This window comes from Pelodiscus sinensis, chromosome 6, assembly GCF_052426305.1.
Source record: "Pelodiscus sinensis isolate ZL-2025 chromosome 6, ASM5242630v1, whole genome shotgun sequence".
NCBI lineage: Eukaryota > Metazoa > Chordata > Testudines > Trionychidae > Pelodiscus > Pelodiscus sinensis.
The window spans coordinates 72,853,342-72,871,536 of record NC_143057.1 but is presented as its reverse complement, the minus strand read 5'-3'; the positions used below and the strand labels follow the sequence as shown (position 1 = coordinate 72,871,536).

Here is an 18,195-nt window from a genome sequence, read left to right as displayed (position 1 = left end):
GAAGTATGCTATGTTGCATAGCTGTGTTAAGCATATGGACGGTTTTCTTCCAGGCATTGAGCCCAGACTATGAAATGCATTTGGCTTTTAGTCTTAACTATACTGGAACCAAGTACCTTAGGATGAAATAGCCCTGCAGTAATTCACTCAGGCCTCACTTACTATACAAATTTAATAAAATGCCCTGTACGCAGCTCTGTACCTGGCCAGAATCACTTGCTGGAACTGCTTTTCTTTTTTTAATCTAAACCTTACCTATGATGTTTCTAATATAAGTACATCTATCATGTAGACACTCAGAGGAGAACTGAAGTAAAACTAGCTACAAAAAAAGCCCTCATCAGTCAAAGTTTTGTATTCAGTGGATCACAAATAATGAAGGACAAAAAAACTCACCCCATTTTGGGATTGTAAATGTAAAAGAAAAAGCTCATCAGTAACAGAGCCAGACCATGCATTTTAAAAATTGGTGCCCTTTCCTTTTACTACATCTGTAAGTAAAATGAATGTGAATGATTGTATGCTGCCTTTATAAAGGCAAAATGAACAAGAGGAATAGGGCAGGAAATGGTCAACATTTCATCTTACCCCATCTCACTACCAAAATGTCAAATAGCATCTCAATAAAAAATAAAAATTCTATGGAAAAGAACTAGTAGGGATCTGACAGTTGTACTTTAATGTGTGCTTTAAATATTATAAAAAGACACTGTCTAGGCACTATTGTATAGATTGAGAAAATTAGCCTGATATATATTTAATTTACAACTTGTTTGCTATTGCATCTTCAGTCAGCTTGTGTCAAGATTTTGTTCTGGCTTTTGTTCAGATACAAGTACTTATTGATGACAAATGTACACATACAGTAGGCCTGAAGTTCTTACCATGTATACATTAAACTGTGTGTTTAGCTGTAAATAGCAGCTTAGTTTTTTGTTGTTCAGTTTGTCACCCTTGTTTCAGCTTTAAATGGTACCTTGATTTTGTGGAGGATTTTCCCCCCTGTGGGTTTTTTTTAATTTATTACAATTTCTTCACTCCCCTCCCCCCATGCTATGGTAGCCAAGTCAGACAGCCTATTGAGAAACAGCAAACCATCTGTTAACGGATTTGAAATTCTGAATTGTACTTGAATGTGTAGAGGCACTCGTGCTTAGCCAGAAACATTCATTTGAATTAAGCTATAAATGCTGTGTAAAAAGAACCATACATTTAATGTAGGTTCATGAATAAATTTTAAGGGAGGGCAACTTGCATGCTAAACTTTTATTGCTTGAAAACCCAGTATTTTGGTGTTCTGTGATCATTCAGTGCTTTTATAGTGCGATTGAAGCTTTAAACCTTGAACTGGGGCGAGATAATTCCAGTGTTAAACCTTTTGCAGTACAATTTCATTGCTGGATCTGTGATGGAACAGAAGCTCTGTGGGTTTTTTGAATTTTTTTAAAAGATGTTTAAACAGGACAAAGGAAAATCTTACTCATTATTGAATTTTCTGGCATGCAGCCAGATCTCCTAGTTCCATGCATGTTGATTATTTTCTTTAGTTGCTATCTTGCCTAGTCTAGTATAATCTATTAATTTTTTATGGTAGGAGAGACAGCCCTGCATATAGCTTGCATAAGAAACAAAGTGGAGAGATTGATTCAGCTGCTCTCTTTCCCTGGAACAGACATTAATGTTAAAGGTAAGCTTGTTGATTAACTATTGAACCAACATATTAAATGAACCAAATAATAGTATTTTCATTTTGAAATACAAACCTTCACCTTTTAGAAATAATTAAAGAAAATCTTAATTTAATAATGTGGAGTCAGGACTTAAAGCATAGGTTTTATGAATAGCTAACTTATTACTCAAGTTCAATCATGTTTTCTATTAAGTCTGAACAATTTTCCATGTGTTTTTGAATAAATTTTTTTATTATTTTTAAATGGTAAAATAGGATCCGACTTCAAATGAAAATATAAAAAGGTAAATTTGGTGCTATTTATCAGAAAGAAAATAGTGCTGTTTTAACCAATCAGAATTATAATACTATGAATAGTTTACTATTACTTTTGCTCTTTTAAAACTTCCCTTGATTTATAATTCAGACTATGCTGGCTGGACGCCTTTGCATGAAGCCTGTAACCATGGTAGCACAGTATGTGTCCGTGAAATTTTGCAACGTTGTCCAGAGGTAGACCTGCTCAGTCAAGTGGACGGGGTGACTCCTTTGCATGATGCACTGTCAAACGGACATGTAGAAATTGGCAAGCTTCTACTTCAGCATGGGGGTGAGTGCATTTATGCTAAACTGGTTTTAGGAAATTTTCCATTGTTAAATGAGTCCATATGAAGTTCATAGTATCTTCCTTTGCTGATGGATAAAATCAATACTATTTTGAAAGAAAGGTTTAAAATAAACTTTTTAAAAACAGTTTGATCACTATAGCCAAAAACCTTATTTTTTTTCCACTTCTTTAGATTATCATAAAAATGTAAAATTAATGTAACATATATCCCTGACTTCTAAATTCTTTTCAGTATTTGAGTGATTTGATTGTTTTTGTTTATTTAAAATGTTTTATCCTCCTATGATGAGGTAGTGAGTTATAGTCTGAAGTTACAGTCTGAGGTAGTGAGTTACAGTGACCGAACATGAAAATTACCCTATTATCAAGCAAATTCACAGATTTTTTTTTTTTTTGGTCTTAGTCCGGATTTGCAATGACTTCTGTAGAAATTTACTAAGCTAGTTTTCCAGATCATGTTTCTATATTTAAATGAAAATTTTGCTTACTGTTTATGAAAATGTATCCTTCAAAGATAATCAGTTTGACAAACTAACTGAAGAAAGGACTTTTTTTGTAATAGTGATAATTGCTATTTGAGGGGGGGGAGGCACCAGTAGAAGGGGGGACATTAGTTTAATATGCATACATTGATCCCAATACAATTTACAATGCATGCTTTTAATATTTTTTTTTTTTTAGTGACAGGATTCTTAGATCATGTCCTTATAAATGTTGTACCAGCTGAATTAACGTACCATGTTCATAAACAAAGCAAATGCAAAAAAAGACTGTTTTTAAAAAGACAGTTGCTCTCTCATCTGTTAAAACAAAGATTTATGTTGCTTGTACTGTTCACACCTACTTTGTGTCCATCTAATCTCTACGCTATATCCTGTGTCCAAATCTTTGTGATAGTGATCATTCTGCATATAACCACATAAAGCAAAAGAATGCACTGTATTTAGATGGATTATAACTTAATTCAGCTTGGTTTCTGACATTATAAGAGTTCTGTATTTACAGTCTTCTCCTGCCCCCTAAAGGCTACTTCTGTGTCTGTTGGGCAGACATCTCATAATCAATACATTCCTCTGCTTTTCTGCCTTGGTATGTTTGTTGAGCTTTAGTGCTATCTTCCCCACTGACTCATGCATCTGACATGCCAAGCCAATACCTGCCCTCCCTTCAATTGGTCTAAGTGATGCAAGAGCCAATATTATAGTAAGCACCAGTCTTCAATAGAAAGTGGCACTGCACTGACAGACGTGGTTTTTTTCCTGGGCCTTTGTGAAGTATAGGCAGTGGATAATCCTCTTGTCCTTGGGGAGATCTACTTGCACTTGCATTCATCAAGGTCTTGTGGCAACTGCACTGACTGTGTGCAGCCTTATCTTTGCCTTTGTCAGATTCTAGATTTTGCCCTGTCAACCAGTTTGACATCACCGTGGTGGGAACTGTTATACATTCTTCACAGATTTACTCTTGTTGGTTGTAATTTGGAGCATTTCTGCATTAACTTCCATTTTTTTGCTCTCTTGCTCTTGTTTTCTCTTGTTCTTGTTCGCTCTCTCTTGCTCTGAGTCAGGTTTTTACAAGGTATTCTGTTTTTTCTCCAAAAGGTTATTGTAGATATTTTAGAACAGTGTATCCTTAAAGCAGCATTAACTAAATAAAAATACTCTAGCTACTGTGGTTAGATTTAGTGGTAGAATAATTTTCTGTTGAAGTTAAAACTGCAATTTCTTTTTTAAAAGATAGGCTAATAGAGAGACATTATGTTAAAGAAATGTTGCCATTTTATAGCAACTGAAATTTACAGCTTAAATAAGCAGTCTTAATGCATAACAGGTGGTATTTTCAACGTATTTCTGGTCTGGCCATTTAACATACTCTTGATCAATACATTTGTAAAATGTTACAAATTGAACAGACTACCTAAGTAATAAATTATAGGGATTATTAAAAGGAAGAATCTGACATAGTCTGAAGAGCTAATATGTTAGCCTACTTAAAGTAAATTGAACACAATTTAATATATTACCTAATGTCTGTATTGCAGAGATTGCTAATGGGTATTGTAACTGAGATCTTGTCTATACTTACCGGGAGATCAGCACTGGAGGGATCAATCCCCCATGTGTAGATTTAGTGATTCTAGTAAAGACTAGGGATGTAACAGTATAGCCGATTGACCGATAAGCAAAAGCTTATAGGTTTATGGTGTAGACTGCATGCATTTCATTCTCCCCTTCTCCCTGCCAGTAAATTTTTTTAGCAGGCTCGCCAGCAGCCTGTCTCAGTCCTGGATTGCAATGGGTCCAAGACCTACCCCTGCTGCAGCCCTGCATTTAAAGTGTATTAGGAGCCGGGCGGGTGGGCACCCTGTCTCAGCCCTGGCCCACGCTGGACCTGGGACCTACCCCCGTTTCAACTCTGCATTTCAAGTGTACTAAGAACGGGGCAGGCAAGCAGCCCATCTCAGTTCTGGCTTGCACTGGGTCTGGGAACTCAGACCTCTCTCCCTCCCCCCCCCCCGACAGGAATTGCTGCTACTCTGCGTTGCTCCATCTCTCTCACAAGCAGCAGATCAGGGTGACAGGCAGCTGGTTCATGAGAGGAGCTGGTTTTTAAACTGGCTCTCCTCATGGACCAGCTCCCCACTGGCACCCTGTGCTGCTGCCTCTGATACAGTGGCTTCCGGCCTCGCTCCGGGGGCTATAGAATAGTTGACTAACGGATAAAATTTCAAGAGGTGACTTGACTATTCAATTAACCAATATTTAACATCCCTAGTATAGGCCCTCTAAATCAACCACTGATCACGCTCCCGTCGACTCCAGTACTTCATCAAGAAGTGTAAGGAAGACTCACATAGCTGGAGTTTTGTTCCTTAATTAACATTGCCCTGTAGTGTAGACCTGGCCTTAGTATTTAGTAGCTGAGAGGGACCTGGATTCTCATCTTATTATCTGACTTGATGCATGACTGCAGACAAGTTACTTGACCAGCTTGTGCTTTAGCCAGCCCAACAATAACATCTAGTAAAATCAGGATTATGCTAACAAATAGATTCAGCATATGGGCCCAGTTTCCATAAGCAGGGCTTGACAAATACACTTGCCTGTGGCAAGTAGATTTTACCAGCTGGTGAGTGCAGGGGCGGACTGGCCTGGTGGGCCGTTGTGATGGGCTGGCTGAAGCCCGCACTACGGGCAGCGTGGCCCCATCCGATCCGCTGGCCGGTGGAGGAGCAGAGCGCCGCCGGGAAGGGGGAAGTGTGGTGATTCTCAGCGCTGGGCTGCCTGCATGCAGCTACGGCACAAGGAGGCGGGGCACGAGCAGATGCCAGGATGCTGGCATGACATGGCGTCCTGACGTCACGGCTGGCGATCACCGGATTCAAAAAGGCTCCGGCAACCCCACAAAGTGAAAGGCAGAAGCCAGGGAGGGGAGCGGAAGGGGCTTGTGCTGTGCTGTGGGTAGGGGTTGGGGGAGGGGAAAATATGGGGAAGGGGCTTGTGCTGAGGGGATAGGAGGAGAGGAGGTCAGGAAAAGAAGAAAGGGGAAGGCACCAAGGAACAGGGGTGCAGGAGAGACAAATGCCAGGGGGCCAAGTGCAGACAATGAAGAAAAGGGCAGGAGGGGAGGTGTCAGTGGGAGCGGGGACAGGGTGATGCTGGGAGAGGAGAGAGTAAAGGCATTGGGGACTGGAGGAGGGAGGGGAAGGTGCTGGGAGGAGGCTTGAAAGAAGGGGTGGGCATGAGGAAGGGCATGAGGGGAACGGGGGCAGAGGGTGGTGAGGGGGTGGGTATTGGGAAAAGAGGGCAAAAGGGAAAGGGGCAGTGAGGGAAGGGGGAGGCACTAGGAGGGTGCAGGTGCCAGGGAATTTTGGGGGTGAGGCAGAAGGGCAGACACCTGTACCGCAGGAGAGATGCAGGGCAGGTGTGTAGAGGAAGGTGTTAGGAGAGGGGATGAAGAGGGGTAGCTCACATGATCAGAGTGGGGCTACTGGAGGAGTGGGCACAGTGGGGAGAGAAGGGCTGGTGGAGGGGGGCAGGTCTCAGGAAGGATGAGGGCACATGAGAAGGGCAGGAGTCAGGACAGCAGAGGAGGGTGAGGGGTTGGGGGGCAGCAGGAGCTGATGAAGCAAGGGGAGGAGACACGGCAGCAGAGGGAAAGGTAGAAGTTTAAGATATTTATTAATAATTTGGGTGATATTTATTAATAACTTATTAGTAATTACTGTTCCCCTTTTTTGTCTGGCGAGTAGGGTTTTTCATAATTTGTCTAGCCCTGTCAGTTACACCAAGTAACTGATCACTAGAAATCCTTACTGAAATTGACTAAATTGCACCTTGAGTTGGTGGGAAGATAGGAAAGGCATGGTTTGGCTTACCAGAAAAAGGAGTATATCAATTTAAAGTCTGGGGGAAGAAAGGCAGAATTTCAACACTGACTCAGGGACCAGAAAAACTGAGGAGATGATAAGGGCAAACCCAATGTGAGAAGCTTCTTTTTCCCTAGACCACATGGAACAGTATCCACTCTGCCACCCATTGAAGTGGCGAACTATCAGGTTTGATTGGGACCTGCTGTGGGCATTGCACTAGCTGCTCCTTTCTTGGGGAGCTGGAAAGAAAAATTTCCCTCACTACCAGATTGGCCCAGGCAAAGTAGAGTTTTCTTCAGCCTCCACTCAGTGAATTGAGGAACTGGAATTTTTCAGGGTGAGTAGAGAAGAGAGTTGGGCTAAGATGCCCTACCTCATTATGTAAGTGTGGGACAGATGTCCAGTGCATAGCAATGAGATACAGTTGTGGGAGGGCGGTCACCTTCCTTTGCATCATGGCTCACAGGCAAGTTACACTAATAACTTGGTGTTTTTTAAACCATGATTTGAGGACTTCAGTAACTCAGCCAGAGTTAGGGATCTATTGTAGGAGTGGGTGGATGAGGTTCTGTGTTCTGCAGTGTCTAGGAGGACAGATTAGATGATTGTGATGATCCTTTCTGATCTAAAAGTCAATGAGTCTATGATACAGTGATCAGACAAATGGTTTGGTAAACAACATAAAGGAGGTGTTTGCTAATGGAACTGAACGGGGTGGAGTTTGTGGTACTTATGCCTGACACAGCAGTAAGCCAATCTCCATTCCTTTATAGCCCTTCTTAACCCTCATTTAAGGTGAGGGAATGATAATGTCCCATCAGTTCGTTGTCTGGGACCAGGGGATGGAGGTGGGCTGGCAGAACCTCCCAGGTAGATACCGAAATGATCACATACTGTATACTTTTATCTGATGGGCAGTCCCAGACATTTAAAGTTGTAGCTGGATTAAACCATGTACATGTCTCCTTTCCTTCTTCTAGACATCCAATATTATTTTTATGAATACTGTCACTTAAATTTAAAACAAGATGTATTTTTTTCCTTTTCTAAATATTTTGCTTTTCAATATAATATTTCAGATGGTAAACCAAAGCTTTTATAATTCTATAGGAAACTAATTAGGCATTTGATTTGAAGTTGCTTTCTAATATGCCTTTGTTAGAGAAGAAACAGGCTACCTAGGAGTGGATGGGATAAATGGACCACTTTATTGCCGATGCATGCTTACCTTAGACCCCCAACACAATGTTCCAAGTGGCAATAATTAGGCATGTTTCACTCCTTTATCCATGTTACTATGTAGATTCACATGACTATCACTACTTCCCCATAATCCTTATTTAGTACTGTCAACTCCTATACAATGAATATTAACAGGCAGGTGATGAATATTATTCTGCCCACCCCTCATTACTGTTTAGAGAATTTCAACACTTTTCTACACCACAAACTTTCTGATTCAGCAGGTTACAGAGATTACAAAAAATGTGACAAAGTGAGAAGACAAAACAAAGTAACAGTGTTCAGTGCAACTATTTTTCTAGGCTGCAAGGACAAAGGGGGGGAAAAACACGCTCAAAGGGCAATGCCTGCTCAGGCTGGACTGCTTACCACTAATGTATAGCCATTCCAGACCCCTATTAATTCTTACATATCCCAACAATCTTGACTAGGAAAGAGATTATAAACAGAACCCTTACATGCTCTCCCTCCCCAATAATAGTACAGGCAGTCCCTGGGTTACGTACAAGATAGGGACTGTAGGTTTGTTCTTAAGTTGAATCTGTATGTAAGTCGGAACTAGCATCCAGATTCAGCTGCTGCTGAAACTGATCAGTTTCAACAGCGTCTGAATCTGGACGCCAGTTCCGACTTACATACAGATTCAACTTAAGAACCCCAGGCGTCCCCAAGTCAGCTGCTGCTGAAACTGATCAGCGGCTGATTCCAGGAAGCCCGGGGCAGGGGCTTCCTGTAGTCAGCCACTGGTCAGTTTCAGCAGCGGCTGACTTGGGGACGCCTGGGGCAGAGCAGCTGGGGTGTTCCTGGGTTGGTCCAGTAGCACCGCCGCTCCTCGGCGCTACTGGACCAACCCAGCAGCACCCCAGCTGCTCTGCCCCAGGTGTCCTGATTAAGCCGCTGCTGAAACTGACCAAGGAGCGGTGCTGCAGGACCAACCGGCAGCGCCCCACCTGCTCTATCACAGGCCCGGGGCTTTGCTCCATGTCTCCCTGGTCTGCTGGCGGGGGGGGGGGGGGGCGCACTAGCTGCGTCCCCCCCCCCCCCAGCAGACCAGGGAGACGCTGAGCAAAGCCGCGGAGGACCCGGGCGGGACCGCGGCACTGATCTGGCTCCTCTCCTCCCCCCCCACCCCAGCAGACCAGGGAGATGCAGAGCAGCTTTTCTTGCCCTGGAGAACGCGGGCGGCGGGACCGGGCGTCCTGCCGCTCCCGTCGTCCGGGACGAGAAAATCCCCGTTCGTAACTGCGGATCCGACATAAGTCGGATCCGCGTAACTCGGACTGCCTGTACTGCTCAGATGCTGTCTTCTAAAAATGCAATTATTATTAATATTTCATTTTTTTTCTTGCAGGACCACTGCTTCTACGGCAGAAGGACTTTTATGGAAAATTGCCACTGGATTATGTGGAGTCCCTATCAGTAAAACAAGAACTTTTGGATATCGTCCATCCACAAGAGACTGTCAAGGATTTCCATGAACGTGTGGAAAAAGATTTCCACAGCCAACAAAGAGAACTTTGGATAATTTTATTTAATAAGATGTTGCTAAATTTTTGTTCAGTTTATAACTTAACTTCACCCTCTCTTTTACCTTTTAAAGAAGTACCCCACTTAAGTTCACTTCCATTAGGAGCTATTAATGGCTTTAAATTGAAAGGTAGTTATCTTACTGATTGGTTAGTAGATCATTACCTTAGAGAGCTACAGACTTTCCAGAAACTACCAGAGTTAATTCAGGAAATATCTGAGAATCTAAAAAAATCTTATGGAGAACAAGTATACCCCTTACTGGCAACACTAGAAACTTTGGCAATGGCAACTCAGCTGCCTGCTTTTCATCTTTCTAACAATTGAGACTAATTTTCATATCAGTTCCATTGGTTCAATTGTGATAGTTTATTGTGGACACTGGGCAAGATTCATTCTGCCTAGGTACTATTTGCTGGAAACTGCTTGCCCTTCTGGCACATTAATGTTCTGAGCCAAGACTTCCATAGTTCCACTGAAGGGAACTGTAACTGAACTGTATCCCTATGCTTACCGCACTAGAGGAGAGTTCACTTGCACCTATCAACCCTTCTGTTTTCCTATGCTGGCACATTTTCCATTACAGGAAATCTCGTACCAGAATTCTTGCTGGTTTCTAAGGATGTTGCCCCTAACATTTATCTGATTTAGACACTAAAGCTGTTTACTCTTTTCCAGGGTGTATAGCTACACATGTTGGTCTCATGTGACTGACTTTCTGAATATTTGTCAAATAAAACAAAAATGGAAAAACTATTACCACAATCCATTTTCCTATCTTCTTATCCTAGGAAATACATATTTTTAAAATATATTTAAAATTAGCCAAGAAGTTACTTTTAAAAATTTGTGTATTTATTGTAACACTTGACCAATTCTTCCCAAATTGACTTGGTTGTCAAATACCTTGACAAAGTTCATGCAAATGAGACATTAAACTTTCTAATATTTTTCTGTAGCATTATGATGCTCATTCCCAATGATCAGCTTGACTCAGATCCTGGCAAATCTGACTAGGGAAGGGTTAAAAATAGCCATGCTTTCTTCATGGTGTCCAAATTCATAAGGCTGCTGAGGCCTAGTTTTGTCTCCAACATAAATTACACAAACGCTGCTCCAAACTAAGATGGCTTGAAATAGCCTTATGTAGGTTTGTATTACTGGCAAGGATGGCTAAAGCATAAAATGCTGTGAGGAATGGGGATGGTATTTGTGCAGAACTGACACTTTAGTAGCCAGGGAACTCATCCTCTCAGGATGTGGCAGTTTTAAGTTCAATTCCATATAGTTTATTTGAGGTTGAAGCATCAGCCTCCTTAAAAATTGTAGCCCCATTAATATTAGGATTTTGTTCTCAGTACTAAGAATATATGAATATTATACAAGATAAATCCTCTAAATTGATAAACTAATCCTCTAGCCTAATTTAGGATTGTGTGCTTATACAGTATTATGTTGGCTGTGCTTAGTAATTAATTACATAGAAGGGATAAATCCTGCCCCCTCTTCCAAATGTACAGAGGCTATTCATGTGAGAGAACTGAGTTGATTCTAGTTCATAAGATGAAGAGATGAATGGGGACAGAATTTGTGGAGCAAGGGGGAGCTGAGAATGAGATGGCAATAGAGGATCTGCCAAAATACACTCCCTCCCACCCCCCACTGACTGCTCTGCACATATCCAGTGCCCAACTCAATTCAGGTAGGAATGTGAGGAGAGAATTTGCCAGTAATGGAAAATACATAGAAAGGATGCTTACTGAAATGGTAGAACAAATTATAATTAATTAAAAGATTAAGAATAATCTAAAATCTTAATTTTAGAAGGATTGGACTCATTAGTTCTGTTTCAGTTTTCAGTTCTTTTCTAACAGCAATGAATAGTGTTAAAGAAACTAAAAGACATGGTAATAGCAGTTTTTGGAATTGGTATCGCTTGACTAGAGGGAATAAGTTACATTGACATAGCTGGTTGAGGTACATTAAAACTTCAATTTAGTCTTCATGCAATGGAGATGTGATCTCAGCAATAAAGCCAATGATGATGCTCCGGCTAGTCTGGACTTGGAACCAGATATTTATTACAAATGTTCAATAGTTATTTATGACTGATTACTTGTATTAGGCATATATAGAGAGCAAACTGTTCTAGTGAGGATAGAGAGTTGTCTTGGGTTAGATTTGTTTGCTTTAAGCAGTTTAACTTTTCTACTCTCTGATACTTTACATTAATATAACATAATTGTAAGTGAAATGTGATAGTAATTGTAATTTCAGTGAATGCTGTGGTAAACAGGCATAGTGAGAGGGTTCTTATGTACACACCTTGCAAAGAATGCAAAATATGTCTTTAATTTATGGTATTTTATTAGATTTATAAAAATAATGAATGTGAGATTCAATTAAATGTTCAGGTCAGAAAGCCATAGCGACATCTTATAAGTGGTTGGTTCAGATTTCAGAATGAAAAAATCTTAGATATGAAGATGAGACACTTCGTGACTTTCCCTTGAGCTGTTGAAAGAATTTCTTACTTGCTTCCTTAAACATATATTTCCCATAGCTACATGTTATTTCGTCATTTTGTCAGGGTGACAGAGAATAGTACAACTACCAATTCTAAGATCTGTTTATATATTAAATGTATTTCAGGTGCATCTATATAGCATATCTGTAGAACTACCATGATCAGTGCTCTCATGCAAAGCAAAACATGGGATGTGAGAATCTGAACTGTGCCTCTAAGACAGTAGGAATTCAAGCCATCTTTGCACCACCTGCACCTTGCATAATTTAGACAGCCCTGGTGGCCCTGTCAGAGTTATGGCAGCCTGTCCTTAGCTGCCTATAGGCCCAGCACTGCCTAGAACCTTTCGTTCCCATAGGCACAATGTTATAAATCAGGGGTGGCCAACCCATTCTGGGCAGAGACACAAGATAGCAGCGCGAAAAGCCAGGACAAAGTTGTTGAGGGGAAAAAAAAGACTGCCCCTTTAAAAGCAGCCCCCAGTCACGTTTGGTCGAGGAAAAAAAACGCTCTTAAAAAAAGGCTCTGCCCCTATAAGAAACTGCATTTAAATGTATTTTAAGGCTTTTTGGCCACAGCAGGCTCCTGCTGCCATCTTTATTTCTGCAGCTTTCATGGCCGCGCCGGACGGCTCCACTGCCCAGGTCAGCACAGAGAGCCAGGAGGAGAGGGCCATTTTGGTGGGTGCAGGGGCAGCTTTCGAGGTACGGGGGGGGGGACGGAGAGCATTGCAAACCACACTGCGGGGGGGGGCACGGGAAGAAGAGCCACATGCGGCTCATGAACCTCGGGTTGGCCACAGGTGTTATAAATGGTGATTCCATTCCTGGAATCATGCCTATGGAAGCGGAGGAAAGTAAATAAAACAATAATATATGCCTTTACAAACATTTATTAACTTAAAACAAACATTCAGTCTGAATATAAAGCACAGAAAATACCTTCATTATCTTCACTTGGGGAGGGAGATGGTTATTGGAGAAAAGCAATAAAGGAGGGGACTGGGACTGCATCTGGGTCATCTGGATTGTCAAAATCTCATCTTGCAAGAGGAGGAGGGCTAGACTGAGGGAGTTTGGTTGAGATAAAGTTAGTTTCTGGCGGGCTTTTCTCAATGATAAAATAGGAATGAGGTTTGGACTGAAGACGCCTTCTTCTCATAGAAAATCTCCCTGTAGCAAGCGTAGGCATTCTTAATTGTTGAAATGACCTTCGAACTAGGTTTGAAATTACGATTATCTGTCTCAAAAATTTTCAGCGCTGACTCAAGACCCTGGAATGCCTCCAAAAGTCTTTGAATGCTAAATGCTGGGGGAGAGGGAGTCTCAACGGTAAACTCTTCTTCAATTACCCGTGGTTCTTAGATTTCCAAAAGATCTTCATTGGTGAGCTCCTGAGCATGAGAATCCAACAACTCAGTCACGTCTTCAGGAGAGACTTGGAGAGCCAGTCAATTTGCCATCTTGACCACAGATCCAGTGACTTCTGCTAAAGGATCTTGAAAGTCCTCAAAATCCTGAACAAATTCAGGGCAGTTTCTTCCAAACTCCCCTGAGGTTGGATTCGGTGACAGCATTCCAGGCTTCTTTAATGACTTTCATGGCATCCAAAACATTGAAAGACTTCCAGAATTCTTTGATTGTTGGTCCACCTTCTTTGTCAACTGCTTCTACCAGCCTCTTAAAAGTCCCTCCAAAATAATAAGCCTTGAATGAACTGATGACACCCTGGTCCATTGGTTGAAGCTATGCAGTCATGTGAGGGGGGTAAGAAAACAATCTTGATGTTCAGATTTGCATCTTGAGGAATTCTGGGATGGCCTGGAGCATTGTCCAAAATGAGCAGTGCTTTAAATGGTAGGTCATTTTCAGCACAATGTTTTTGGACCTCAGAAACAAAATTATAGCTGAACCAATTTTCAAAAATAAATGCAGTCACCCAAGCTTTGGCGTTTGATTTCCAAATGACTGGAAGTCATTCACTAAACCCTTAAGAGTCTCAACATGATAGACAAGCATCAGTTACAATTTGCAGTCCCCCGCAGCATTAGCTCCCAACAACAAAATCAGTAGATCTTTAGCTGCTTTGAATTCAGGCATTGACTTTTCTTCATTCACGATGTAAGTCCTCAATGGCATTTTCTCCCAATAAAGTCTTGTTTCATCAACATTGAACATCTGTAAAGAACAATAGCCTTCCTCTTTGATGATTTTGGCTAACATCTGTGGAAAATCCTTTGCTGCTTCCGTGTTGGCAATGGCTGCTTCTTCCTGGACTCGAATGTTATGCCAATCAATTCTCTTCCTAAAGTGGTCAAACCAACCCTTGCTAGCATTGTAAGAGTCATCTTGGATGTTTCACCATGCTTATTCTTAAGTGCCTTGAAAAGACTTTTAGCCTTAGCCAAAATAGTCACTTGATTGAGAGGCATATGGAGGCACTGCATCTGATCATTTATCCACAAAATTAAATTTTTTTCCATCTCGGGAATGAGCCCATCACGTTTTCTAATCAGTGTTGTTTGCATTGAGCTTGCACTCTTCACTTCCTGTAGATATTTAGTCTTGTCCTTCAAAATCGTACTCACAGTTGAATCAGAAAATTCAAATTTATTACCTAGTTTACACACTTCCATGGCTGATTTGTGAAGCTTCAAAATTTCATGTTTAATTTCTAAAGTAAGGGCTTTCCTGAGCTTCTTTGTTGATTTTTCCACTCTCTGCCTCACTTTTCCTTTTCTCAGACATGGGGTATGTCTACACAGCAAAGTTATTTCGAAATAACAGCCCTTATTTCGAAATAACTTTCTTAGCGTCTACAAAGCCAAACCGCTATTTCAAAATAAATTTGAAATAGCGGAGTGCTTATTTTGAATTTGGTAAACCTCATTCTACAAGGAATAATGCAGTCAGTCTTGCAGCAACGCGTCCAAGAGAAGCACCAGAGTGCCCAGGGATAGCTCTGGCTACATGTTGCAGAGTTCTCTGGTCACCTGAGTGAGGGTAACCAGAGTACGCAGAGATAAAATGCTTTGCTGTCCCTCATTGAGGTAGACAAAGAAGCAGGGAAACCTAAGAACTGGCTGGCCAGGGGGGGATGTCCTTTTAAGCACAGACCTCAGATAGTCTCAGGCAGCAGCCCCACACAGTAAGTCCTGACCTGGTGCCCTGCCGGAACTGTTTCTGGCCAGCCTTAAATGCGATTCACAGTCCACTCAGTGTGGACACGCTATTTCGAAATGCATTTTGTGTGTAGACACGTTATTTCGAAATAAGCTATTTCAAAATATGATATTTCGAAATAACACAGTAGTGTAGACAGACCCATGGTGAACAGCAAAATACACTGTTGCATTTCCTGTCTGTGCGTTTCCTGTTTTGTGATGAAACGTGGATGACGCCATCATAAATGTGAGCTGCAGACGTAAATTGGGGGTTTTAGGAGCTCTCTTACATGGGGAAAAAATGGTCATAAATGCAGGGGGTTGTAAGTCAGGTGGTCGTAAGTTGGGGGGGGGTCTCCTGTGTATCTAATTCTTAACTAACACTTTATTTCTAATTAATTCACATAAGCTTTTCCCATGAATTTACAATTAGGCTGTGTCTAGACTGGCCAGTTTTTCTGGAAAATCAGCCGCTTTTCCGGAAAAATTTGCCAGCTGTCTACACTGGCCGCTTGAATTTCCGCAAAAGCACTGACTTCCTACTGTAAGAAATAAGTGCTTTTGTGGAAATACTATGCTGCTCCCGTTCAGGCAAAAGTCCCTTTTGCGCAAAACTTTTGCCAGTGAAGACAGCTCAGATTTGTTTTCCGAAAAAAAGCCCCGATCGCGAAAATGGCAATCAGGGCTTTTTTGCGGAAAAGTGCGTCTAGATTGGCACAGACACTTTTCTGCCAAAAGTGCTTTTGCAGAAAAGCGTCTGGGCCAATCTAGACGCTCTTTTCTGAAAATGCTTTTAACGGGAAAACTTTTCCATTAAAAGCATTTCTGGAAAAATCATGCCAGTCTAGACACAGCCTCACAGTAAAAGGAGACCTACTAAGTTGATGAAAAGTAAGTTTTTTCCCCTCCCTCCAATAGTGAGGAGATTCTCTATGTCCTCTTGAAGTAGTTTTCTTGCAGACCCTACTTTGTCCACTGGAAAAGCACCCTTTGTTATGGTACCCTAGTAGGCTGCCCTGCTATCCTGTCACTAGGTGTCCCTGAATGCATTTCCCTTGGGTATCAAATCATGTCTTTACCTCTTCTGAGATGGAATTCCACAATTCACCCACTCTCAGATTGGTTTCTGGATTATAGCCCCTTAATATCAAGTGTAACTAATTTAGCAGGTTTAGCTGGGGTTGGATCCTGCATGGGTTCTCTCTCTTTTGGGAGCCTGTGACAGCATGCATCTTCAGTGAGACAGAAACAGCTTCTTCAAAACAAAGCCCAATTTATTTTGTTGAAAAGATACATGGCACTTAGAGATGTGACCTACACACACTTTCCCTTATTGAAGTGTAGCCTCTCTATCCAGAGCTTGGCCAGTCTGGCTGCTTCTTATTTGAGAATTAGGAGAAACCACCTACTTTTTGCAGTCTTCTCCCTCTGGTTCAGCAGGCTGTCATTCTCAGGCTACCAATCAATAAGTTAAATATTTAATACCAGTTAATTGCTTGTTTTATAAAGTGCTGTGCAAACCTATCATGGGTTGTAAGTAATACTAGCAGGCTGTGCCCCGTGCTTGCTATGCTTGCCAACCCCCCTCTCCCTGGTGGCTTTCGTGGCCAGAGAGCATTAGAGCGTGATGATGTCATTCTGCGGGTTGGGGTGCAGGGTCTGGTCTTGGATTTAGGGATTTGGAGTTCAGGAGGGGTCCTGAGCTAAACTTGGGTCAGTCAGTTGGGGTGCCAGAGGAGTTCTAGATGCAGGCTTGGGAAGGGTGTTCGGATGCAGGAGGGGGTTCATGACTGGGGTAGGGTTTCAGAATGTGAGCTCCAACTGGGCTCTGCATATCTCAGGTGGCTCCTGGGTGATGGTGCAGTGGGGCTAAGGCAGGCTCACCCCTACCCTGGCCCTGGCCCACTCCCAAAACCAGTCAGCAAACTCCCTCCCAAGTTCTGTTATACCCCCTCTCTGCCCACAAGGTGGGAGAAGGAGCACCCTGACATCAGAACCCCTCTTCTCTCTTCCTGCACAGCAAGCAGGAGGCTCCTCGGGGTGGGGGGAGGCAGCTCCAAGGCAAAGGGCAGGAGGTGTACAGCAGTAGGGGGAGGAGCAGCCAAAGTGTGGGCAGTTGATAGCCTCTTGGCCAAACCAGCCAGGATCACCTGTCAGAGGATCCAAGATCTAATAGTAGATCCCGATCTAGTGGTTGGTTACCACTGCTTTTAAACTTTCTCTTTAGCTTGATGTTATTGAATGTACAGGAACATAATGTCAATAGTATTTAAGTTGGGATTATACAGTACTGTAATATTTTTTCTTAATGTTTTATCATTTTTGAAAACAAGCCCAATAAATAGGCTAACTTGAACCTTAAATCCAAATATCTTTGATTCAGATAATTTGAGGATGCTTAAATATGTGTGTCCTACAAAAGAAGTTTGTAGTTTATGTATCTTTCTGATGTATTAATGGCAGAAATAAAAAATACTTATGAGCAATATTATATTGATGTCTGCATTTGCAGCTAAGTCTTAAATACAAATATTAGTGTGAGTAATTGTCAATCCTATTTAATAAATGTTGAGAAAATGTCCATAATTTGGATTGAGATCATAACCACCAGATATAAAACATTTACACAAGTTGTTGAAACCATTGACACAAGTGCCAGTTCTTCAGCTAAGGTAGAATCATGATGGGGGGGAGGGTGTGTGTCTTTAAAATGAGGCCTTAAAAAATTCCAGCCTGCTTTGCATGGATGTTAAAGATGACATGGTGCTTTTAGTAAGGTGAGAAGTTTGCCTTCATGTCACTGACCAAAACATTTCCCTTTCCCCTACTGTTTCCCCCTGTGTGTTGTGTTAAGTTTATTGCCTCCTTACTCACCCTGCTTTATTTCAACAACGCTGGTACATATTTCATGCATAAAGAGTGATAGTCTTTTTCAACAAAAGGGACAGTAAAAGTGTATAAATTGTTGATTTATAATGATTATATAGTCTTCAATATTTTCAGTACTGGCTTAATTTTAAATGTGTAGAACTTAACTATATTTTAGCATCTTAACCTAGCAGCTCAT

At 41.7% G+C, this 18,195-nt stretch overlaps 1 protein-coding gene across 2 annotated transcripts in view; it reads left to right on the top strand.

The window, feature by feature from the left end:
• SLF1 (SMC5/6 complex localization factor 1) overlaps nt 1–17,616 on the top strand; it is a 75,906-nt gene extending 58,290 nt beyond the window's left edge. For both annotated transcript variants that reach the window (XM_075932142.2, XM_075932143.2), the window contains exons 16-18: nt 1,595–1,687; nt 2,097–2,279; nt 9,263–17,616. In XM_075932142.2, coding sequence (XP_075788257.2) covers nt 1,595–1,687; nt 2,097–2,279; nt 9,263–9,765 — 779 coding nt within the window. In that variant the 3' untranslated portion in view covers nt 9,766–17,616. The remainder of the gene's footprint in view (nt 1–1,594; nt 1,688–2,096; nt 2,280–9,262) is intronic.
• Nucleotides 17,617–18,195: the final 579 nt, after the last annotated feature.